Genomic DNA, 25630 nt, shown 5'->3' with positions numbered 1-25630 from the left:
ATAAATAAAAACCCATTTTAAATAAAGCAGTTTAGGCTTATGATCAATAAAAATATTTATTGAAGAATTTATGGATCTTCTGAATTCACAGTGTACTTCACAAGGGGAAGCGAGAAAAATTCAGTGTTGGCCATTGCTTGCCAAGCAACATGGGATACAGCTTTAAAATTTAGCATAGTGAAAAGACACTACCCAAGTAATGCTTTGGTCAAGTCAAGTTAGATCAAGCTGTCAAGTGACAATACTTTTCACTTTGAGGCTTGGGTTAGTGTCATAACAATATCCATGAAGGTTAATAGAAATATATCCTTAAAAGGCTTTAAAAAAAAACAAACAAAAAAACCCAACAAAAAACACCAAACTCAATGGAAGCATAAATAAGGTAAATTATGCTTAAAAACATTAAAACTCTTCATCAACAACCCCCAGAGAAGATGAGCTTGCATACTTAGAAAAACTGACCAAAACAATCTTAGATTTTTAGCAGTTGTCCAACAAGCTAGAACTGCTATTATCGACTATTTCATTGACAGGAAAACTCACCTGAACACATCCCTCTAGAAACATTCAAATGCTATATATAGCCCTGAACAAGAAACTGTTCCCATTCACACTGATATAAAGAAATATTGCTATCAGTTATTGTCCTGGTTTCGCCTGGCATAGAGTTAATTTTCTTCTTAGTAGCTGGTACAGTGCTGTGTTTTGGATTTAGAGTGAGAATAATATTGATAACACATTGATGTTTTAGTTGTTGCTAAGCAGGGCTTATTCTAATTTAAGGATTTTTCAGTTTCCCATGCTGTGCCAGCAAGGAGGTGCACAAGAAGCTGGGAGGGAGCACGGCCAGGACAGCTGACCCGAACTAGCCACAGGGATATTCCATACCATAGGATGTCATGCTTAGTATATAAACTGGGGGGAGCTGGCTGGGAGAGGCAGATCACTGCTTGGGCATCAGTCAGTGGTTGGTGAGCAACTGCATTGTGCATCACTTGTATTTTCTTGGGGTTTATTTCTCTCTCTTTTTGTTATATTCCTTTTCATTACAATTATGATTATAATATTTTATTGTTATTTTATTTTATTTTAGTTATTAAACCGTTCTTATCTCAACCCAAGAGTTTTACTTTTTTTTTTTTTCTTTTTTTTTTTTTTTTTCCCCCAATTCTCCTCCCCATCCCACTGGGTCCAGGCAGGAGTGAGTGAGTGGCTGTGTGGTACTTAATTGCTGGCTGTGGTTAAACCATGACAGTTACAAAGTTCATGAAAATACTATGCAATTACTTGAGAGTTACACTGATGTAACACAGTAAACTGGATAGCAAGCATGCAAATAGGTAAAGTGGAAGAAAAGTGAAGCATCCATTCAATTTAACTTCCTTGCTCAAATGGGGAACAAGAGAACATTTAGGATGACTGTCCCTACCACTAAACCAAAACACCTCATAAAAACTGCAGTCCTCCTTAGTCTGTTAGCTTATCTCAAACTTAGTAAGGTTTAGCTGACAAGGCACCTGAACGATAGCCTCAGGTATTCATTCTGCTTCTTTAGTATTTTGACCTGTTCCAACTTAGCTCAAATATCCAACTTCGGCCACAATTTCTTGAAGAACAGATTAGAAAATCATACTGAAGCCTTATACTACGTCTAAAATATGTAATTTTCAGTGTCCATCAAAACATGTAGCCATGACTAAATACTACAGAACAAGGGAACCACCAAGAGCAAAGAAACCCTCTTTACTACCCTGCAAAACTCTTCTCCTCTTTTTGGCCCTCCCCCTTTTTAGTCTTTTTTTTTTTTCTTCTTCACAAACAGATGGAAGAGGAAAGAAGGCAAAATAAGAGTATGTAAACCTCCTTGAATCTTAGTCTACAAAATCACCTGGGCCTTTTGTTTACAGACAAAGTCGTTCACTTGCAACATCTGCTAGATCCAATATTTTAAAAAAGATTTTTTTAAAAGGTCATTTTAAGCTTAAGAAAAAAATATATATAATAAAACATAGAGCAGAAATGAAAACCAGAGCAAGAAAATGCTCTTATAAAGCATCAGGAGATCAAGCTGAGTCATGCCCCCCCCCCCCCCCCTTTTTTTTTTTTAATTAGTACATATCCAACCCAGATAGATATACACATTACCTATATTAACCTATCATAGAAGACTAACTAAAACAAGAGTTAGAGTTCTACCAAATCAATAAAGCAACAGCAATGTACTTCTCAGGGCTTCTCTGGCTAGGAGAGAAAAGAAGAAAAAGCAAACAAAAAATGTAGGAGGCAGGGGAGAGACATACAGCCACACCTTCCGCTTTACAGTGATGAAGTGGTACAGTCTGGCACCCTGCCGATCTGGCCCTAGGGTCAGATTATCACACCAGACTCCTCAGCAGCATTTGTGGGAAGAAGCATTTCTCCCTTGTATTTTAGTTACAAAAAGGCATAAAAGCCTCAGCTGGGAATGCTACTAAGGATAGAGAGAGATTTTCCTCCTGCATTCAAAGAGTCTGAGATCTCTACAGAAGACACCCAGATGCCCTACAGGTTGCCCCCATGCATCTGGTGGAGTAAGGACAAGAAAGCAGCTCAGGAAGCTGTTGCCCTCTGTCAGTCAGCAAATCTGTCCTGTAATGTGGCTACAGCTGTGGGGCTGCACAAGCATCCTCTCCCTCCAGTCCAGGTCAGAATTAGATCTACGTCTATTTTATTGCTGTGACACACAGGAATAGCTGTCAGAACAGCAACTGAAATAAACCTCTTTTTCTGCCAACAGTGCAGCTGCACTGAAAGTTGCTTGGGGTTTTGATTTTGAGGGACAATGACTTAACTGACCATATGCTACTCTGTTTTTGATGTAATGAGGACTTTAAAAAAAAAAAAAAAAGCCCAAGATCTTTTCCGTTGCTATTACATCAATATCAACATACAAATACTCCAAACAAATGTATAGAAATAAGGCTTACCTGATAGCTGTCAATCATTTGAGTGTCACAGTATGTAAAAAGATATTATTTACATGAATAAACAATCAGGATGTCTACAACAAATATGAAGTACAACATTAAGACTTTCTACCAAGTTTAAGCAAACTCATACAATTGAAACTAAATAATCTCCCATTTAAAGCATCTAAAGAAAGGGAAATTAAATGTTACAGGAACTATGAAAACAGTCATGCTTTTCCCCTACCGCAAAAGCTCCTTTTCAAAGAAAAAAGAAAAAAGGGATTGAGAAATTGAGAGGCTACCAAGCAAAAAAAACCCCAAACACCACAATTCCTAGTAGAAGCTAGGAGATCAAATTGTATTAAGAACACCAGATTGAAACAAAGACTTCAGCAGCTTGACAAAAAAATAAAATACTGGGTTATCTTTACAGAGAATACTGGTTACAGAGAATACTGGTAAACACACAAATACTTAAAAGACTGACTAGAAAACTTTGCACGAGACTGGTACTATACATGGAAATACTCTTACACAAAAACCATAAGCCTTTTTATGCATATATTGTTGTTACAATAATCAGGGGTACCTGGAAGTAATTTTTTCTTTAAGTTTTAATGTATTTGCAGTCTAAACATTAGATTTAAAAGCATACTCATTAGACATTTAACATTAGACGTTAAAGCATACTCAGTTATTAGCCACTAGGATAAAGCCATTAAGACTTCAAAAAGTGATCCTATTTTATCCTTTGATAACAGACAATAAGCATATTCTGCATTTATTAAAGAAAATGGACAGCTTATTTTGCATTCCTAATCTTTACATTCTTAGCAAAAAATCGTTTCTCATGAGTGTTCTTCTTTGCAGCCTTCCTACACTGAAAGGCAACACTTTTCCAAAGCTGCTTTCAATAAACAGTTAAAACAAAGGATGATGACTGCTTATAAGAGTAGCTTAACTTACGATCAAACAAACAAGTTCATTTTTTGTCCATCACACTCATTCAGATTCAGGAACTGCATAAAGAAAAATATTTTGAAATTTTCCTATTTCATCATGATCAAACAAGGTCATCTATACAGAGATTAGCAAACCCAGTATGCTAATAAAATAGTTCATCTGATAAGTAGCCTTCAGAAACGATTGCAGCAAGCAGCCCAAAGATATCGTAACCATATTGTCTTTGGGAAAAAGCTTCCTTTAATGAAAGCTACAAAAATACTTCCCTCCCCACACTCCATATCAGACTATATTATCAGACTATACTATTGCCAAGATAAACAAACAAACAAACAAAAAAATAAATACAAATCAGGCATTGCATTCAGGCAGAATGTAATCTTAAAGAAGCAGTCAAGTCTTCCTCCTGCACTTGCCATTCTCACTGCCTCCATCATGGCATATTCCAAGTTATTTTGTAGGCTGTGTAGGACAAGAAAGTTTTATTTGCATTGGCCAAGTACTGACCACAGCCCTGAGCACTACTGAAAAGACAAAAACCACTTTGCAAATAAAATTGGACCTCTTAACCTCCCAAGGGTGGTGATTTCACTTTCCCCAAAATTGTGAAATATATGAGGTTTATTCCATGTTCCAAGATACTTACTAAGATTAAATTACATTCAAGGCAATGCATATTTTTTCTTCTTTAATACAGGGAATTATTTACTTTGCAGATATGAAGATAAGTATACTCTCCAAAGATTTAAGTAATTTTAACTTCTTTCAGTTTTCAAGTCAGTGTTCAATTTCTTGACACAATGCGTAAGTACGCAGAATATGAAAGTGGAAGTGATAGAGGACAATTATTGAAATCAATGTTACTGCTCTCCACCTCCATTCACAGTATTGCAGATATACAACTCAAAAAAGGTATTCAATTATTATTCTTTGCTACATCTCCACTGTAAGATGAAAAATATGTTTATCATTCCCAAGTAGGCTCCATACAAAATATTTGATACATTCTACTCTCTCCCTTATGGAATGCTTTGGAGCTTTTTACAATTATTCTCAACAGCCAAGTCCACAGATGTATTTTTCTTGGAAATACACTAAGTTGTTTGTTCCAAGATCAGTAACACAGGCCCTACATGAAAAAAAAAGTTGGATGTACTTATTTTACAAAACAACCAAAGGCTCAGAATTTTGCCATAAAGTTGTAAATTATGTTTGCTGTAGGCAATCTTCACTGTCTGAAGACAGGGAGAGTGTGTGTGTGTGCACAAGCGTAATAAAAGCTCATTGATTCTGTGTCATAATTATTTTGTGGTACATGGGTAGTCTACAAAGTATTTAACATCACAAGCTTAAAACCTAAAGCCTTTAAAAATCAGCCTGGTAGCTCTGATGTAAAGAAAGGAGTTTTCTTCATGTTCAGCATTTTCCAATCTCAGACAAAAACATGGGACTTGATTTTTAAGATCTCCTCCTGATGGGAAGTCCTCTTCCTGGAGATTTTTATAAAAAATAGAGTAGAACAAGGCTTAAAATGCCTTCTATTTTAATTATTTGTTCACTTCTTTACTCGTATCCCAAATAATTCAATAGAAATCTAGTCTTGCAGTTTGGAATATAGCATTTCTTTAATGTCTGTGTCCTTCCCATCTCTCTCCTTCCCATGAAATGAAACTGAAAGGTAACAAATACAACACAAACACTTTCTCAATGTATGATCACATGAAAACAGCTGTTAAAAAGACAGTATTAAGAATTTAGCAAGATACAAAGCAGGGTAAGACACCTGCACAAACAACAAGAATAGCCATGGTTTTAATGATTAATTACTTATTGCAAAGATTTTAAACCAGTCTGTAATTAGTACCTAGCGAATGGCTTCCCTGGAGAGAAGCTATTCCACATTTGCTTGCAGTGCCTACTCACTCCTTTCTTGTATGCAGCCAACAAACAGAAATATAGCTACTAGCATGACTAAGTCTTAATTCTATTTCTTATTTTACTAAAAGTTATCAAACAGTTACAGGTAAAATTGTCACTATAAACTTTTAGAATTAACACATACAGTGACTATGCCACATGAGGTCTTTATGCAAGGACTTGTTTGAGCAGGTATATTACGCCTCAACTAAATGACAATCAGAAGCCCTCATTGCTATGTAAGCACAATATTTTCAGGTGGACCTTCATAACCTAGTTTAAGAATGACTGGTGATTTACACTTGACTTGGTACAATGTTTGCATATGTTTTGCAGAATACTACAATGAAAATCTGGTTAACTTTGGAACACTTGGAGACCACTGGAAAATGCTTTTATTAGTATCATACTACAACTATTTTTAAAGGCTATTAAATGAATGCAAATGTGTCTTTCAGTAGACAGAAATCTGAAATTCAAGTAGTTCTATGGGAGGAAACCTATACAGATTTTCCCTTGCAAGTTCAATAATTGTGTTGCCTTTAAAAAAAAAAAAAAAAAAATAAAAGGAAGAGATGTGAACGGGAAGGCTAAACAGGAAGAGCTCTGAACTCCACACAGACTGCTCCAGGCACCGAACCAAACAAGAGGAAGTGGTACTATAACCCCATCCACAAAAAGGGATTGAGTCATCCCTTTCACTGGCACTGCAGTGAACAAGTCTGGGGAGTTGATTTTTGTGGGGTTTTTTTAGGTTTTTGGTTGTGTGGGGTTTTGGGGGGTTTTTTTGTTTGTTTGTTTTGGTTTTTGTTTTTTAAGAACTAACCACAGTTACTACAGAACTTACTCATTTTATGTCTCCAACAAAAAGATTTGACTGGGAACTTAATTATGCTCAGCTGCATAAAAAGTAAAAGGTATATTAAGCATGCTGCTGCAAGAGAGAAATAGTCTTCTGGTTTACCAAAAGTATTTTAAATCATTTTAACATGGAACTAAATATGGACAAAAGCATAAGAAGTTGATTAAGACAGATCATTATCAGTTCCCTTTTTAAAGGCTGGAACAATTCACATCCTCTGTTCTTTAACTTACTCTACACTTCCATGGTATATAAAAGTTATCATCACTGTTGGTACCCACTGAGCAACACTTCTGATAAGTGCTATTTATTAAACTAACATCTTAGAGTAAATTAGTGCTGCATTTCTATGTTTGCTTATTTTGCCTTGGCTCCTCCTAGACTTTATTTCTTGTACATTTCCTAATGAAAAGATGTTAATTATTTATTTAATATGTCTGTCACATACAAGACTAATATTTTCTCTTGCTTAATCTAAAATAGCCCAGTTGTAGCCTTCATTTTATTTCCCCAGACATTTTTAAAAGGCATTTTTCTTACTTCAAGCAAGAGTGTGTATTTTTTAAACAAATTATTTACATTTTTTAACTGTATTCTCCTTCTACCACACAGTTAGTAATTAAAACTCTTACTGAAAACATTTTTAGTTACCTGAGGAAGTGGGGCTTAAGTAGTCACCTTTTTTTCTGCCAATCATTCCTCCTAACAGCAAGCTTTAGAGAGCTGGAGATTTCAGAGATACAAAGCTCCTAAAAGTTTTGGGAGAATGGAGGGCTGAGCAGAAAAAGTTAAAAAAAACAAGTCCATCATCCCACTGGCAGAAACATTGCGCTGCAAGTTCAACAGTTACCAGCTCCTTACAGCCTGCTGACCAACCTGCACTCACATGGCTCCTCTGTGCTCTGCCTTTGCAGGATATTTGCCATTCAGGTTATTTTCCCCACAGAATATTGCTGGCTCCCAACCAAGACAGCAAGAGGGAGCACATGTGCACGTTGAGGTTCAGCACAGTTTGGGATACAGGACACATCCCTGAGAAACCAGGTATTACTTGTTCTCCTGCATATGTTTTTCTCTCCAGTTTATCTTAACAGGATTGCTTTACTTTGAATTCAAAGCCAATACATCCATGAAAGTCAAGCTCTGCAGTTGGGAACAGCTGCTCTAGAATATACCAGTAACTACCAATCTGCAATCTTCTGCAGACACAAAGGCAGCTGACATTTAAAAGAATATTGAATAATCATAACAGAACAATTATCCTTTATTACTTGTATTTTAACTCTAAGTAGTAAGAAAAACTCTATGAACATGGAGCTCCAAAGACTGACGTTTATTCCCACTTTCTTCTCAAGTTCCAAGTGCTTTTCAGGTGTTTTTGCAAGTTTGGTTCAGAGAAAAAGAAAACACATTTTATTTTCAAATCCTCCACAACTTCTAATATCTGAAAAGGTGATAAAATTCCAGTATATACATTGTATTCAGAATTTATAATGAGATTGGAGCAGCCTCTGCCCAAAGTTTTACTGGCTGAAATGGAGAAGTTAGGAGCTTAATTAAATTTAAAGATCTAAATATATAGGAACAGTTTACTGGACAACAGTATAGGATGTGAATTTATAGTGTGGCACCTCTTAGCAGCTCCACTGTACTTCCACTGCAGGAAATCTCAAGTAGCTTAGTGTGAACTGCCTTGTGTTCCTTGCATGTGCCACACAGGACTTACTACGGAAAGTTAATACATACAAAGCTAATACATAGATTACCCCGTCATAAGTTGCTTGCATGTCCAGACCTTCACTGTATTGACTTATTTTCAACCTTAGTGTTGAAGACTCAACTGACAGGCAAATCAGTGGTTTTAACCCTCATCATAAATGCTAAACTGAAGCAGCTGTGGTTCCACATCAGCCAAAACCAGTCTCACTGTTGTCAGGATCCAAAACCTCTTGCCCTGCTCCAGCCACAAAGTCCCAACTGCTCCGCCTTTGCTTTGGCTGCAGGACTCACGTGGCTGTGCAGCTGAGCTATTTCAGCATGTTCAACTAGTGACAGACTAACTCTTGCGCTCTTCTCCACTCCCACAAACAAATGAATGGTTCCCAGAAGCGAACACACAGCAATCCAGCACCAAAGCAAAAGGAGTGGGGCTTTGCAGCTAGGGGTGGGAGAAAAGGGATGAACTGAGCAGGACCAGGACAACTAGCAGGCAGTTCTGCTTAGGCTGCTACTAGAACACAGGTCAATTACACCAAATCCACCAAAGCCTCACAGGACTTAGAGGTCTAGAGGAACTGTAAGAAATATTAATACAATTATTATTATTAAAATATAAAGTAGTTTTTCATATTTACCCATTACAGATTAAAACTATATACTTTTGAAAAAGTTTCAGTGTGTATTTTTATTCTTTTTTTTTTTTTTTACTTGCCTCAACCGTTTTTTATAACACACCACAATCCAATGACCAAATCTTTAGTCTCCCACCTCATGATATACTAATGCAGTCTTTCTTCTAAGTCTGCCTTAGATCAGTGACCCCAAATGTGAATACATATCTTGAAAAGAAAGGAAGAATCCCTATGGAAATAACTATACAAATAAAACAACACACAGACATCTTTGAATAATTTTTTTTTTTTAAGGCCATGGCATTGTCCCCCAAAAAGTGCAACAGAAAAACCAGTAAGGCATAATGGTTTTCTTGGTTTTGGAATGAAAATGCACCAAGGGGAAGACCCACAAAATACAGGAACTCAAGGATCTTAATCTGCTAAATCTAGTCTTCTCCCAAAGTGCTGTTTGAAGTAATTTTATGAATTGCACTAAAAATAACAGTATGTTTGTTTATTTATTTATTTATTTTTAAACTAAATCAAAGGTTTCAATTTGCCTCAACTAGGCAAGGAATGACTCAGGACTTCCTGGTTCACTGTCATGTCTTGGTATTAAAGTTTCAGCTTTTTTTTTTTTTTTTTTCTTACTGACACTTTATAAAGGACTTTACTATGTGCTGTAGGCTGCCCAGACATCATAAAAATAAAAATGAACTCACCTTGCCAGACATTTAAGTAAATACCCAGTAATATTAACTGGACCAACTGAAAATGGTTATTGTGTAGGGTGCATTAACCAGGTAAATAGAATTAGAGACCATGAAAGCAATGTCAGAAGCTCTAGAAGAAAGGAACTTCTTCTTAACAAACTAGAGCTCAAGGCACAACGAATAAAAACTTTAAAACATTTCTACTATATGCAGGTACCGAAATGCAATTCAGACATCAGCAACTGAAGCTGTTGGACAATTTAGTTCTTAGTTCTGTTACAAACACTGACCTCCTCAAAGCAAGTAACCAGGCAGCATTTTGAAACAATCCACTTGCAATGACAATCCTACAAGAGATCAACGCAAACCAGATTCTGGAGTATTAGTCTGCCCTAAATGGGGAAGTTGACTGTTGCTATTTGCAGTTTCAACAACGCAACACCTGAACATGTTTAACAGTCGAAGTTGACAAGACAGCTTGCTAAAGAAAATGCAATCAGGCCACAAAAATGGAAGAAAAGGAAGGGGCTGTGTTTGTTTAAAGAAAGCTAGAATAAATACACACACAGCATGCAAGACAATTATATGTGATTTACAAGCTGCAAATACTGAAGAAAGAAATATTTAGTCTAGGAAAAAAGAAAAAGACACTATTGGATAATGCCAAGCAATAAAGTTCCTATAGCAAGCTAAAGAATATAATGCAATAGCATTATATTAGGCCTTGCACTGTTGTGTAAAAACAGATCCCGCCATACATAGAAGTCATCTGTAGTACCTGAAGATTCACTGACTTCACCAAGACCTGGGGCAGACACGCAACTTACCCATGCTCAAGGAAGTAAAAAACAAAATTCTGAATGAGAAAAAGAGCCAATGAAACTAACAGGGTATGAAGATTCAGCAAAAATAAATTTTATGTGGCAAACTACAATTAATGGAAACAACAATACATTTTCCACGATGGCCTAGCTTGTTTCAAATATCATTATTGCCAAACTTTAAAAAAAAATAAAATTGTGACATCTCTGGACTTTTCAAGTGATTGACTCAAGCTATGCCCAAGCTTAAGTTCAGCCTGGCATTTTTTTGTGTGAATATATCTTTCCACTGCTCTTTTTTTTGGGTAGGGGTGGTTGGTGTGGGTTTACATGTATTCTTTTTTGCAATACACCTACTGACTATATCCAGCTACTCCTTTTCACTAATTCCAGTTCTGTAACAGCAACATTATCTTTCTTACTGCTCTCCAACTAGGAAGAAAACTGAAGAGAACAGAGCCATGCAGTACCATCTACAAAAGAGGAAGAAAAAAAAGTAAAAAAAAAGTTAGCATGTTCATCAGAAGGCTCTCTGCAACTCCCCATAAAAGAAGTGGACACAATTTTCTAAATTAGGAATCTGTTTTCAACAGATGAAAACCAGCCATACGCATCCATTCTTCAGATGCACTTTGCACTTGAATATGAATATGAATTTGCACTACTTTTTGATATGCTACATAAGACAGATCTGTAGGACTGATACTGGGCATGCTATCGCACCTCTCAAAAGAGCACTCAGCAAGAGAAAGTTACATATAGGATTCCTTGCAACATATTAGGACTGCAACTGGTCTAAAAAGAGATAACAAGGTGTATTTAGAAGCCGATGAATTAAGATCTGATTAATTAAAAATATGCTACAGAATTTGTGATCCAAATGGTAATAGTTAAAACTAAAACCACTTATTTTAACAAACAGGCATGAATGATGACAGAACTAATTAATTTCACTAAGGTTGCTGAAGATTCAAGTTAGTGTTGACTTCAAAATAAAGGCACTACCCAATTAACTCCAATATGGCCCAATAAAATAACTAGTGGCATGTTTAAAGGGCTATTAGAGCGTGATGACTGAGCAGCATTTAGAAGAAAAATAGGTTTTGAACAAGACCTTTTATTATGTTTATCAGCAAGAACTGTAATAGTAAAACAAACAAAATGACCACAGAGGGCAATATCATCTCTAACATGAAAATATTGTAGTGGTTCCATAATTCTTACATCAACCAGTTGTGATCATTCTTCAAAACTCTCTGCTAATCCAAAAGCTAAATGAAAAGAGGTTCTGGGTTCTCAGTGGTTACTCAATGGTTTCCTGAATAATTTCTGCTTACAATTCAAAAAAGATTTTTCATGGCCAGTTTCACAGTCAACTTAAAGCTAAAATTCAAGCTGTGTTTTTGACTCGTGAATCACCTCAAAAAGCAGTTCTTACAGGAAGGGTTTGACCCTCATATTACATGACTATCCCCTTTGGAAACCAAGTACAATAAAAAGAAAACATGATCATTTAAAGAAAGGGGAGATGGATGAGCAGAAGTGTAATCTTCATTAGCCTTCATTAACCTCCCAAAACTGGGGTGGCTTTTTTGTAATAACAAAAATATGTAGGAAATCAAGATTTTAATTTAAGCTGGCACACAGCTGAACATGTATAAGAAATGAAGGTCTGAAAAATTTAAGAGGCCATTTTTTCTGAATTGCCTTTTCAAGACATAGCTGAAGAAATGCAGATCAAGTGGAAGGAATAATCCCTTCATAGAAACTCCACCCGACTCAAAAGTTCCAAGCAGTAAATAGATGGAGACTAGCAATGCCTTAGCAGAAAATACCATATATGCCTGCACATTTCTTATCTCTCCCTTGGCAGCAGGTTATAGCTATTCTTGGAGAAAAGATACTGGGTTTGACTCAGACCAAAGGTCCATCTATGTGGCCATTCTTAGGAAAATTCCAAAGGAAAAAAAAGTTAAGTAAAACTACAATATTACCCATTAAGTGTCTTCCATTTAGTAAATTAAATTATAAAATTACGTAGAATAATTCCTGACATCAAGGTTCCTGTGATGATACAGTTCCACAGGACTAAATAATCAGTTAAGTCATGGTGGGCAGGGAGGAGAAGGTAAGATTAATGAAAGCAAGAAAAATACATGTTCATGTGAAAACAGAAAAGATATCATGACATTCCACCTTCCTGCATTTTTCTTCCTTATCTTGAAATGTAATCCACAATGAGAAGACAAATAAGAGATAATTGAAAAGGCTTTGGTTTTGAACACAGAACAAAAGGCACATTTAGATGGCCAAATATTTGCAATTCAATAAAGATCATCAACAAAATTATTTAGGCATGTAATTTTCAGGGAAAAGTCATAAGTACAACTGATTTAATGCATTCACTGTATGGCTACTTTCAGACCATAATGGTTAGCTAATGGATTGATTACAAGTTCTTCATGCAATACCAGCTGAAAACTAACAAAATACCCTGTGCACAAAGAAACATCTTGGAAATGCCAGGGAGGGACACCACTTCTGTTATTATTGCTCTGAAAAGCTCAATAATTGCAGTTCTTCCTGGAAAGAAACAAAATGAGCAGAACCAGAATCTCATTTGGAATGCGGTACAAGATGAGATGAGATCTGGAAAGCCCATCACACAGACTTTAGAAGATTCAGCTACTTGTCAAGGAAGATACCCTCTTAAGTTTCACAGAAAAGATCAGACGATAAAACATTTTAGCTCACAAGAATGGAAACAAGTAAACAGAGGACCCTATTACAAAAATGCCAATCCTTAGAATAAATGCAGCAGAACAAACCAATGAAGCTACACTTAAGAGAGCTGCAGTTGTTGGACCTGAATCAGCTCACTAGGCCCACCAGTGGATGATGTTGGAGCTCTAAGAAGCACCTAGCTAAGCAAAAGTCTGTTTTTCAATAACAATTTCCAAGAGGAGAAAAAGAGAAGGAGAAACAAAGTTGACAAAAAATGTTGGGCTTACATGTGAAAACACTATCATGTTTTATTGAGTATTCTGTTCAGGGCATGAGAAGAGAGAAGATGCTTCATATCTCTGTTTTGAATGAATAAAGACAATTTCTCTAAACGTAAACCAAATAGCACTTTTCTACAATTCACAAAAAATCACACACTTCAAAACTAGTAAGTAGGCAAGAAAACACTATGAAAATATTTGAAAACTTACAGCCTTAAATTCTGTTAAAAAGAAGATACCAGTATTAGCCTGGCACAAAAATCCTGCTTTTCCGTGTACCAAAGCCACATCACTTAACAGAACCACTTCTCCTCCCTCTTTTCATACGTACTTTGCACAGAAACATTTTTTTTTCTTCCAGTGATATGTTCTGAACATTTGGTCTGTGGCTGTGGACATTTTACACATCAAGGACAGTAAGTAAAGGCTAACAATAAGAACAAACCCAGTATCTTAATTATTCTGTTTTCTTGGATTTATAGAAAACCCACCCCATTTCTGACTGCAGTAGTTTACAGTGGCACAGGGGACAGCCACATAGGACAGCTAAGCAGACCAAATATATCTCTGCTACTAGAAAAGAGAGTACTGCCTTCTTCCAGGCTTGACACTGCTGTCCCCATTCTGTGTACTTGCTCTGGCACTCATCTGACCACACAATAAGATAATTCAATTTGCTAACCCAAGGGAAGAGGGGAAGACAGACAAAATTCAAGCAAAACAAAAAGAAAAGAAGTAGTTTTCTGCTGGGTTAGTCGAGTGAATTAACTTTTCATGTACTTAGAAAAGTACCAGAGCCACTGCGACAGAGCAGTACAGCCATACTGTACCAAAAAAAGAGTAACTGAGAATACTCCACGCACAAGCATTAAGATATGAGAACTGCTAGTCAGTCTCTAACATCCACCTATTCCCAGACTTACTTCTTACCCACCATCTAAGAGACTGCATTATACACTTCAACTTCAGTGATCCAGCATTGAGTACTTTCCCAAACACAGGTCTCCCTCTCTGAAATCTAATTATGCCAGCAATCTACTAAAACATCTTTGTGGGTTTTATTTGAAACTTCTAGGACAAGCTGCTTTTGGCATAACACATGACTAACCCCCCCCCCCCCCCCCCATACAGTAATTTCAAATATATGGTTTTTTGGAAGGTCAAACAAAATTTTAATTAAAAAGGTCATTCTAACTAAAAATGCACCTGTAAAATAAAAACAGACCCCCAGCTTTTTTGGGGTAGCATCAGAGAAACTAAACTACAAGAGTAAACCAAGTATTTGCAATTTATTTCAATATTTTGATGCATGTATAACTGTACAACAAACAGATACACAAAGTTGTTGTTTAAACAAGTAGTTTGTACTCTCTTCCCACCCTAATTTGCATGCGTTATGTTACAGTTTAAGTCGCATGATCACATACTGTTTTTCCCCAGGATATCTGCCTCATTCAACGCACTGGATGGACTCTGATCCAGGGAAAGGTTAGCATTGTGCACTGAAGGAAGCTGCTCTCTGTAGACCAGTCCATTGAAAATGCACAATGATCAAAATTAGAATGGAAGAAACGCAGGCATTCAGTAAGAGTTTTATAAACCTAATAGACAACAAAAGACCCCCACAGGCTCACTTAGCACAGTGAAGATGTGTGCGTACCTTAGAAAAGAAGCACATACCTAGCGCTAGCTCCCAGCTGGCAAATTTGAAGCTCCATCTCCCAGTAACAAAGAACTTTCTTTTCTCAAATTTCAAACAGTCTCCTGGTCACAACCATATCAATTTTTACTACATTATGTAGCATGTTATTCAAAGAGGGGGAAGTGCATGCCATTGCGTCCTTTTACAACCTCACAAGTGCTAGAAGCAGATATGAGAATTTCTGCAAGTAAATTCTGCTATCTGCACATATTCAATGCCCGACTCCCCTCTTCAAAATTTTCTAAAGGGAAACCAGAATTTCACAGATTTTCTTGGCTTTCTAGCTAAAGTAAAAACAATCTGTTTTACCTCAGTTCCATTCTGCCTGCAAAGCTAAGAAATGCAGCGCTAACATGGAACTTGTTTTTTTAGGAGACTCAAGGAGATACTATGGTATCAATATACATCAAATACCTTTTTTCTGCATTTGCAAAAACTGGAAATGGTACTTCAAAATCAAGTTCTACAGCTACTAATGCCTCAGGTTTCATTCCAGTCATTCAAGGAAACTTCCTAGCTCCCACCTACAAGTGAATATAGATAGACTTTTCCAGTTCACTTTCATAACCCGGTTCTTTTCTGGCTTGTATGTTACCAACAGAACTGTTAAAAAATTCTGCCTGCCAAGTCTGTAACAGCTGATGAAGCACAACATAGCAAGAACCCATTCTTCTTTGCAAAAGTCAGTTAGAATAGATATGGGAAGCAGTCACCTGTCAAAAAAAAAAAAATGCAGTACTATGATAAAGTAAGTTTTGTAACAGCTTTTATGTCAGAATGTTTTTCTTTAAAGAATTAAAGAAAACATTTTTATCTGATCCATTACAAATAACTTTTAGATTCTTGAGATTTTGACAAAATTCTGTATATCCTCAGCTACACTATTCAGCAAGCCTTCCTGACCTCCTTCACACACACACACAAAAGCAAACAACAACAAAACATTTACATGAAAGTGACAAAGTCTTTTAAAAAAGGAATAATCAAAGAGCGAGGGGAGGTTCTTTGTGGTATTTCCATTTAACTTTCTTCCCCCGTTAAATAAAATTTAAAGTTGAGGAGCTTCCACACTAGCAGCATTCAGTTCTAGTAAGACAGACTTCTCAGCATCCGGACATAAAGTAATTGCCAGGGGAAATTAATCATAGGAAATCACAGCATATTTAATCATATCTTAGTTCAGTTTACAAAAACTGTCCTGTCGCGCATATCATTTTACACAGGCAAACCCAGGGCCAAGAACACTGTCACTATCCTTGAGTGGCATTCCAAAAGAGAAAAGATGATCATCGCAGTACTAGAACAGGCTTTATTCTTTCAAAGTAGTTAAATATTCTATTAGCACCTTTGCTTTCACTGGGAAGGAAATAATTTCTTCGAAGTGCAGATCAGTGGATGCTATCTGTAATCTCTTTTGTCATAAGAATGCAATTCTTATGTATCTTCAACTCATCAGCACAGCATCTAAGTCTCATTTCTTCCGTAAAGCCGGAAGAACAGATGGGCTAATTGTCAGCTCATCTTAAAAACGCTGAAAACAGCGCCCCAAAGGCTGGCAACCGCCGCACGCCATCCCCGCTCCCCTCACCGGCGAGCCCCCCTCGGCTGGCACCCCACCAACCACCTACGACGCCCAACGGCCACCGCGCGCGCCTCGCCCAACCGCCGCCGCCCCGGGCTGGCGGGAAGGACACGCACGAGCACCTCTGCCCGACGCCGCGCCGCGCGCCGCCTCTGCCGGCGGCGGGGTGCACCGGGGAACCCAGCCGGAGGAGCGCGCCGTCCGCGCGCGTCCCGTCCCCCCCCCGCTTCCCGCCTGCAGCCGGCGGCGCGCGCAGGAGCGGAGGGCGGAGGAGGGCCCCGCCGCCCGCCTCGACGCCAGCTTCCTCTGCTGCAGCAGGCTTTCTGCTCGACAATCGCCATCGGGTTTTTGTTAGCCGAGTAACCCGTTCGTTTCCACGCCGGAAAGACAAAGTGGGCCCGGCCCTGCTCCTCGCCACCAGGAACAACAAAAAAATCCCCACCACGTTATTTTACGTTTTCCCGGGGAAGAGCCTCAAGAAAGAAAAGATCGCGCCTTCAGGACAGTATATTTGAATGCAGAAGACCCGCCTCGCTGGGTGAAAATACGCCATAAGAGAAAAGGCAAAGCCAACAGATTTTCTCCATCATCCTTCTCAGAAGACGTTATTTTAAGGGGGGAGGGGGGGAACACCTCAAATGAACGGTATCACCGATTTTTAAAGCTGGAGAAACATGCCACCTCCAGCCCCGCGGCAATCTGTGAAATAGGGGCATCCGAAAAAAAAAAAAAAAATCATTAAACCTCTGGAAACGTCCGCCCGAATCACAGAAATCCGCCCGCGGGAGGGGAAGGCAGGCTGCGAAGCCCCGCTGCCCGCGCCGCGGCCGGCCGGCCGGGTGGGTGGGTGGGTGTGCCGGCGGCGGCGCCCCCGGCCGGGGGCCCATCGGGGCGGAAAGGGGCAGGGGGATCCGGCAGCGCCGGCCGCATTCAGTCTGCGCCGATCCCCCCCCGGGGCAGCGGCAACCCCCCGCCTCCGGCCCCGCCGCGCTTACGAGGAGGGAAGGAAGGCGGGGGCGCGGAGCAGCCTCCGGACCCAGCGGGAACGGGGGAGGGGGAGCGGGCTGTGCCGCGACCGCGCTACCGCCCCCTCCGCCCGCCGCGGCCCCCGCCGCACGGCGCCAGCTCCCGGCGGGCGAGGGCCGCGCGACACAATAGGCACCGGGCGGACGGCGGGGCGGACAAGCGGCGCGACCCCGGCCCCTCTGCCCGACCCGCGGCCAGGGCGGCAGCATCCTCACTCACCCCTTCGAGGAGGTTCGCCGCGCCGGGGAGGGGCCGTCCCTAGTGGTGCCGGTGCCGCTGCCGCCGGTGCTCACTGAGCCGGCATCCCCGCGGGGCGGGGGCGGGGCGCTCCGGTCGGTGTCCCTCTGGCAACGGCTCCAACCTTATTCCCTGCACATAGCGGCTAACGGGCAGAGCAGGGCACGGCACTGCGCAGGCGCCGCCCGAGCTCACACAATGGGGGGGGGGCGGGGGAGCCCAGTGCGCCGGCGCCAAGGGCCGAGCGGCGGAGGGACCCCACCGCGCCTGCGCCAGCTTCAGACAATAGCTTTCCCCGCTCCGGGCGCCCGCTGCGCAGGCGCCGGAGCAGGCGGTGGCGGGAGGTAAACACCGCTTCCCACTCGTATCCCCCTCGGCCGTGACTGGACCTGCGCTATACCCGGCCGCTGCGGACCCGAGGGCGCAGGCGCGAACGCAGCCGCAATCCACAACAAAGGGGAAAGAGGCGGCCGCCCTCCTCCTCCCACTGCCGGCCGTGAGCGAGGGGCGGCCCCCGGGGACTCCACCTCCCGGGGGGGGGCGCGTTCAGCGCGGCGCGCCGCATGCTGGGACTTGTAGTTTTGTTGGGGGCGTTCCCGCAGGGCGCGGAGCTGGGAGGCGTGGCGGCTCCCGAGCGTTGCCACGCTGAGCGGTGGCGGGGCGTGGCCGCTGGCGGGTAGCAACGGCCGACGCTGAGGAGCCGGAGGGGGTCCCCGCACGCACTGTGGGAGTTGTGGTTCTTCCGGGAGCCGGCGGCGGTTGCGGAGCGCGGGAAGGCGGAGCGGGTGGAACTACTGTTACCCGCCGGCGGGGCGGGGCGGCGGCTGCTGCTTCCCCGGGAGCCGGCGGCGTCCCCATGCGGGCGCCCCGCGGGGAGCCCGCCCTGGCAGAGTCCCTGGAGCGGTACCAGAGGCGCCTCCGAGGTGAGCGGGCACCGCCGCGGCAGAGCGGCGCGGGCTGCTTCTCCCGCCGGCCGCTCTCGCTTCAGCCGCTGCCCGGTTCTGAGGGGGGGCGCCGGCGGGACGCCGAGCGCCGGCGGGGAGGGCGGCGGGCCCGTGCGCGCTGTCGGGGCGGTGCGGAGCCGGCGGGAGGCGGGAGGGGAGGCCTGGGAGGCCTGGGCCGTCCCGTCCCGTCCCGCCGCTCGGCCGCCGGGCTGAGGCAGCGCGGCTCTTGGGGCAGCGGGCGGCAAGAGTAAAGTTGCTTCTGGTCCTCCCTAAACCCGATCGCTGGTGCGGTTAATGCTATCACACGCAGTTGTCTGATCATAACTTGGCTTCGAGAGGGCTGCTGCCGGTTTTGGTGGGTTTTTCTTTGGTTCGTGGAAGGATTTTGGGTGTCATTGAAACATCAAATTCTAGACGTGGTGAAGAGGAGGGTGCAAATTGGTTCTAACGGGAGTGATTACTTCCCGTGTTATAAACTGTTTTCATACGTGCTGCCTGATCCAAGAAGCATTGCATATAGCCTGACAGAGAGCACCTTCATCTCTCAGCTATGGTACCTGGGCTTTACCAGCCTTCAGACTGTCTCTGGCTAGTCAAAGTAAATATCCAGATTCTGAAGAAAGCCAGTAGATAATTTGTGGGTACGTCACCCCGCTTGGCGCAAAAAGTTGTGTTCCGGACGCAGGGTCCGCACATCACATATTGTGACACTAGTGAATCAAGTGTATGGTTGCAATATAGGAAGCGTCATTGCAAAAAGACAAAACAATTGAAGTATTTTTAAATAGCTACTTGATTCTTAGCAAGCATTTTATATTTCCTTCTCAAAATAGCATCAGTTTATTGCGCTGAGGGTGGATTTTATTTGTTCCAGAAGATAGAACTTTGAAGAATCATCTCTATTTACTTCTGTAGATTAAGCGGGCATGTGGGTACTGCTTGGCACTTGTAGGTAGAACAGTTAAAATGGCAAATATCAGAGCATCTCTTGATATGCCTAGAGTTCCTTTTGTGATATGTAAAAACAATGAATAAAACCCTACGAATTGCCATACGTAGACACAGGTAATCTTAGTACTGTATCATGTTTGCTTTTTCTGTGGATGAGTATGGGAAGCCACTAGATAATTTTCCTGTACTGGATTTGGACTTTCATGGAGGCGAAGGGTTTCTGCTATGACTTTTATTGACAGAGGAGGAATGATAAATTAGGATTTTAAAACCATAGTTGAACACATATGATTTTGCTGCTTAATAAATCTAACAGCAGTATGTTTCTGCTTCAAGACAGTATTGTTGCTCACGGACATATAGCTCTGTTTAGGAAGGCCACATGTTAAGGGTTTTTGTTCATTTCTGCTGCACTAGTATAAGCATAAGTACAAGCTCAGCCAATATGTTGAAAATTTGGTGTATTTCATAAGACATTTATTTTTGGGGTGCTTGTGATTATCTTTTACCTAGAATACTTTTTCAGGCTTGTTTGCTTGCTTTTATGCAGATCTGGGAAGGGGCTATGCTGTTACTGAAACATTTTATAAATTCATGTTCTTCTAGGATAGCTCAGTGGTTGACCTGCCTTTTCATTTTAGGCAATGAAGGCCAGTCAATGCTGGTGTTTTGGATTGCTGGCGAGTCCAAAAGGTGGCATGTGGGCAGCGGAGAAGGCAGGTTTCTTCTGTTCATCCTCATCTAAGGAGATGTGGAGATGTGTTGGTGTCTTTAAATTCTGAAGTGCGCTGGCAGTGTGCTGTGCTCGATGTCCATCCTGCTGGGGCATCCAACCACTGTTGGATACAGTGGTTATGTCGAGCCGCCTGGACTCCCTGGAGAATGTGATGTCCTCGTCTTCCGTAGGCAGTAACAGCAGGTGAAGCCAAAGATCTTTAGTCTCCAAGCCTACTATGGATTCATATAATTTCAGGATGCTTAATACTTCTTTATGTAAATGTTCTTGTGTGCATGTAGTTTGGTAAGCTTGGTAAGGACTTTATAGTTCGTTCCTTGATTCAGGTGAGGCTTGTCATGAAAAAATGCTTTTGTAGCATTTTGCAACAGAGTTCCAGTCTTCTGATTTTTCTCTTAGGCTCTTTGTGCATTTTAAATGTTCCAATGGAATTTCTCTTTCAACTAGAAAGTCTGTTGGAATGCTTGAGGACCATCATATATCTATCTTCATAGTTGCGACGAGCTTTTAGGCTTTTGATATGTGAGGTTTTGAAACATGCCTTTGTACCAAGTTATCTGGATCGTGTAAGTGACCTCTAACTCTCTCGTGTCTTCAAAGTGTCTTTCTCAAGAATTTTGCATCTTGGGCTGTTTAACTGTGTATAAGACTACTGTTAGAGCTCATCATATCTAATGATTGGATGCATGTATTTTGTTCATACAACTTATTTTCATTTTATCTGTTTCTGGCTGGATCCATTATGGTTTTTAAATCATTTCAGAACATGACCTTCTGGTGGCTGTTTCCATTTCCATTCTGGGAAACATGGACTTTTTCCATACAATGCCAAGATAGGTTTGATTTCATACATCCAGGGGTGCCTCTCATTTAGTAGCTATCAGTAGAGTATTATCACAAATGTAACCCCAATGCAGGGCGGTATAACGTAAGTTCCATTATGTTTCTCAATGAACCTCTTTATTTCTCAGTGATGTACAATTCTTAACTCCTTTGATCTGTACAGCATTTCTCACATCATTACCACTACTGTTAGGAATGTACTGTAAGACAGACAGATCATTGTTACTCCCAAAGTTGTCAAATTTAATTCTTTACCTATTTTTCTTATATACTTATACAGCTTGAGATTTTTCTCCAAATTCAGATAATTCCTGTCATCTGGATTCTGGAATTTCACTTGGCATGCCTTGGGCATTATTTCATGTTTTTGAAATAGAGAGTTCTTAAACTGCCTGTAATGCTTGACATTATCTGGATCCAGGCTGATATGTGGGAACAGGTTGTCATCACCCATGCTGGAGATCAGAAGAATCATTTTACAGCCGCCTTCAGTTCGATGGAAGGGTGTGTAAGTTCTCAAAGAGTGATTGGTTATTTCAGCGCAGCGTCCTTTGTTGTGTAAAGGGAAATCCCTCAGAAGACTGGTACACAGGATGCCTGGGTGTTCAGTAACCTGAGTGTGGTGGCCAGAGGACAGAAAGCTGGACCAAAAAACCTAAGACATAACTGGTCTTAGAGCCCAACAGAGAGGTTATGATGAAGTAACAAAAGTCCTATAACAGGGCTTTTCCTCAATAGTGTAGACCTGATATAATGAAAGTCTTTAATGTTGTGTGTAATACAGAGTTAAGTGGGTGGTATTTGTACTGTTGGGGTTATTAGGTTACTGTGTAAACTTTCACACAATTGAGATAATTTCAAATGAACCTCAAAGTCTAGGAGATAATAACATTTCTAATAAAAAGTTATTCTCAAGGGAATAGAGGTATTTTGTAAAGGAGAGTAAGTGCTGTACTATTCTATTCACATTAATAACTAAAAATTGGCAGGCATGGTGTGAATGTCCAGTGGGCCTTCTACTACACCAGTGCCAAGAGCAGAGTGTGATGGCTTCCTGCTACTTTCCCTTTTCTCCTAACAGCAGTAAATATATGGAAAGATGTCGTGGTTTAGCCCCAGCCAGCAACAACCACGCAGGCGCTTGATCACTCCCCCCCACCTCCACCCGGTGGGATGGGGGAGAAAATCGGGAAAAGAAGTAAAACTCGTGGGTTGAGATAAGAACAGTCTAATAGAACAGAAAAGGAGAAACTAATAATGATAATGATAACACTAATAAAATGACAACAGCAATAATAAAAGGATTGGAATATACAAATGATGTGCAGTGCAATTGCTCACCACCTGCCAACTGACACCCAGCTAGTCCCTGAGCGGCCATCCCCTGCCCCCACCCCACCCCCAGTTCCTATACTAGACGTGACATTACATGGTATGGAATACCCCTGTTGGCCAGTTTGGGTCAGCTGCCCTGGCTGTGTCCTGTGCCAACTTCTTGTGCTCCTCCAGCTTTCTCGCTGGCTGGGCATGAGAAGCTGAAAAATCCTTGACTTTAGACTAAACACTACTAGCAACAACTGAAAGCATCAGTGTTATCAACATTCTTCTCATACTGAACTCAAAACATAGCACTGTACCAGCTACTAGGAAGACAGTTAACTCTGTCCCAGCTGAAACCAGGACAGAAGACTATTTAGAGCCCACTTCTTTGTTTCTAGCATTCACCTTGTTCCTTGAACAGGGAACTATTAACTCGGGTTTTTTATGTTGAGTTTTCTGCCTGTTTAATAAACAGCACTGGCTCACTTTTGGGCCAGAGTCAGTATAAGAGGAGGAGCAAAGGAAGGGAGACCATCCTTTTTAGGTACAGTGCCTGATACAGGCATCCTGTAAATCTACCCTAAGAAAATGTGGAAATTATGTTCTGTATTCCACTGCATTATCGAGTGCAGTGTCCTATGTAATTTCAGAGAATGAAGGTGCAAGCTGTAAGAGGAATAGATGAAAATAGAAGACTTCTACAAATAAAGTTTCATTTTGTGGCTGCTTTATGTGACTCCAAAAATATAGTAGGAGAGATGTGAAGTCAAAGCCATCATAGCAAAAATGAGTAGGGGGCCCAGTTACCAGCTCTCCAAGTTAGCTGTGACACTGAAGCAGCTAACAATTGAATTGTAAATTGTAATCTCTAATTGTAAATTTTTAGCTTAGGCTTTTTATTTTTATTTGGCAATTGTTTCTAAGTATTCTCCTGAACAGAGCACGTAATATTTATTTAAGGGTGGAGAATCTGTCAGAAGGAACTGAGAAATGCTTGGAGTTTCTCACATGTAAGGGTCTCTAGACCTCAGGCATGTGCTTTATGCTCTGCAGAATGGTCTGGTTTAGGAACTTAGCAGAGGATGAATGCTGCAGCTCCACAGAACAGTTACCTCTAAAAGATGATAATTTGGGAAAAACTATCTTGAAAACCACCTATTTCTCATATAATGCAAAGCAACTATGAAGACCAAGAAACCAAATCGAATGGATCCATGATTCATTATTTTGAAACATCTGTGTGTTAAATACATCTTAGGACTTTTTGAGGCCTGGCTAACAAACAGGCTGGTATCACTCGTTGTTGTTGTTGAATGCTTACGTGTAAAATCCTAGTAGCATAGGTAGTAATTGATAGGATACTTTCAGTCTCAAAGCTGCCATGTAGTATGTTAGTAGCACGGTAGCACACCTGTGTTTGACAGCCAATAAAGAAGAATAGCTGCATATCAGAATGGTAAGTAAAGTAAATTCCAAGACTGCACAAAACACAATAAAAACTTAGGAGCAAATTCTCAGTTTCAGTATTTTTAAGCAATTAGTTGGCTGAAATGCTAGTCCGGAAGAGGTACATGATGTACTATTTTAGATTTCTAAGTGTCAATAGAAACAAAGTCAAAGTTGATACACTCTTGGACAGTGAAGTTTTCTTTAAATAGGCATCATCTTTGTGTTTTCACTAACTGGTCTAATTGTCTGGTTTGTCAGTTATTGTTTCACATAAATTCTACAGTGTTATTTTTTTAAGACCTGAAGAATCAATGTAATTCCTTCTTCTTTAACTTTCTAGGGCTGTTTTCTGATTGGGAACCGTGGGATATCAGAAAGTGACTTGTTTGTTGAATTTATACCCAGTAACTTGTAGTCATCTTCCTGTAAACATTATTAGAACTGGACCGTTAGCTTTACATGTCATACTTATTGCAACTTTTTCATGCAGTTGTAGTTTGTTTTCTTCAATTTATGTTGCTTAACACTTCTACCAGCTGGAGTTATTTTCCATGTCTTTCGGGCAATTCTGTTGTTTTGGGTGGTTGGTTTCTTTGCTAAGCTCTCCATTAGCTCCCAGAGTATTTTCTATGGCATTTCTGAGTTCATGAATGAGGTAGCTTTGGTGCTTTCATTTAAAGGAGTGCTCTTTATAGACAGTCTTGGGCAGTGTCTGAAAAAACATCTTTTGTTTAGGCAATGCAAACACAGTTCAATGCCTTCTCTGTTTTTTCTGGTTTCACTTCAGTGGCAAATTGTTCTTACAATGATTTTTTTTTTCCCCCCAAAGCTGATTATTACTTTGGAAATACAGCTACCTCTTTCATGTTGTATTTTACTTCAGAGTGTCCTGACTCTAGCATTTATCTTAATTTTTTTTTTTTTTTTGACAAGTTGAATGGGTCTGTAATGTGTCTCCAACGTAAAAAATATGGTGTTCAGTAGTAGTACTGACATTCCCATATAAAAAAACCTTCTACCAATTATATTTCTATAAAGATACTTCTCTGGAAAAAGGATAAGTATACTATATTTTCAGGGAGTAATACTTATGTTTTGTAGTTACAGTGAGTACAGAAAATAAACAGAGTTATCATTGCTTCTTTCAGGACAGAAGAGCATCTTTATTCAGCATGTAGAATATATGGCATGTGCTCTTTGAACATTAATTAATGTTTCAGTCAGGGCCCTATTGGTTTTGTCTAAAGCATTACGCTTAACGGAATTTAGTCTAGTCCA

At 40.7% G+C, this 25630-nt stretch overlaps 2 protein-coding genes across 19 annotated transcripts in view; one reads left to right on the top strand and one right to left on the bottom strand.

The window, feature by feature from the left end:
- The window catches only part of CEP170 (centrosomal protein 170), a 105359-nt gene extending 87092 nt beyond the window's left edge, over nt 1-18267 (bottom strand). For 3 of the 12 annotated variants that reach the window (XM_030035666.2, XM_030035667.2, XM_030035669.2), the window contains exon 1: nt 18092-18259. The gene's annotated coding sequence lies outside the window, so the exon portion shown is untranslated. Of the gene's footprint in view, nt 1-16609; nt 16853-17498; nt 17518-18091 lie in introns of those variants that run through there. The other 9 variants (XM_030035664.2, XM_030035665.2, XR_005933860.1 and 6 more) reach the window with 8 other exon arrangements.
- Nucleotides 18268-18767: 500 nt separating this feature from the next.
- The window catches only part of SDCCAG8 (SHH signaling and ciliogenesis regulator SDCCAG8), a 117511-nt gene continuing 110648 nt past the window's right edge, over nt 18768-25630 (top strand). For 3 of the 7 annotated variants that reach the window (XR_003926362.2, XM_030035678.2, XM_030035676.2), the window contains exon 1: nt 18773-19032. Coding sequence is in view for 6 of the 7 variants with exons in the window: in XM_030035678.2 (XP_029891538.1) it covers nt 18966-19032 (67 nt within the window). In the remaining variant the exon portion in view is untranslated. Of the gene's footprint in view, nt 19033-25630 lie in introns of all 7 variants that reach the window. The other 4 variants (XM_030035679.2, XM_030035675.2, XM_041128478.1 and 1 more) reach the window with 4 other exon arrangements.

The sequence above is a fragment of the Aquila chrysaetos genome, chromosome 13 (assembly GCF_900496995.4).
Source record: "Aquila chrysaetos chrysaetos chromosome 13, bAquChr1.4, whole genome shotgun sequence".
Classification (NCBI taxonomy): Eukaryota; Metazoa; Chordata; class Aves; order Accipitriformes; family Accipitridae; genus Aquila; species Aquila chrysaetos.
The sequence above is the reverse complement of the archived record's forward strand: the minus strand, read 5'-3'. Positions and strand labels throughout refer to the sequence as shown.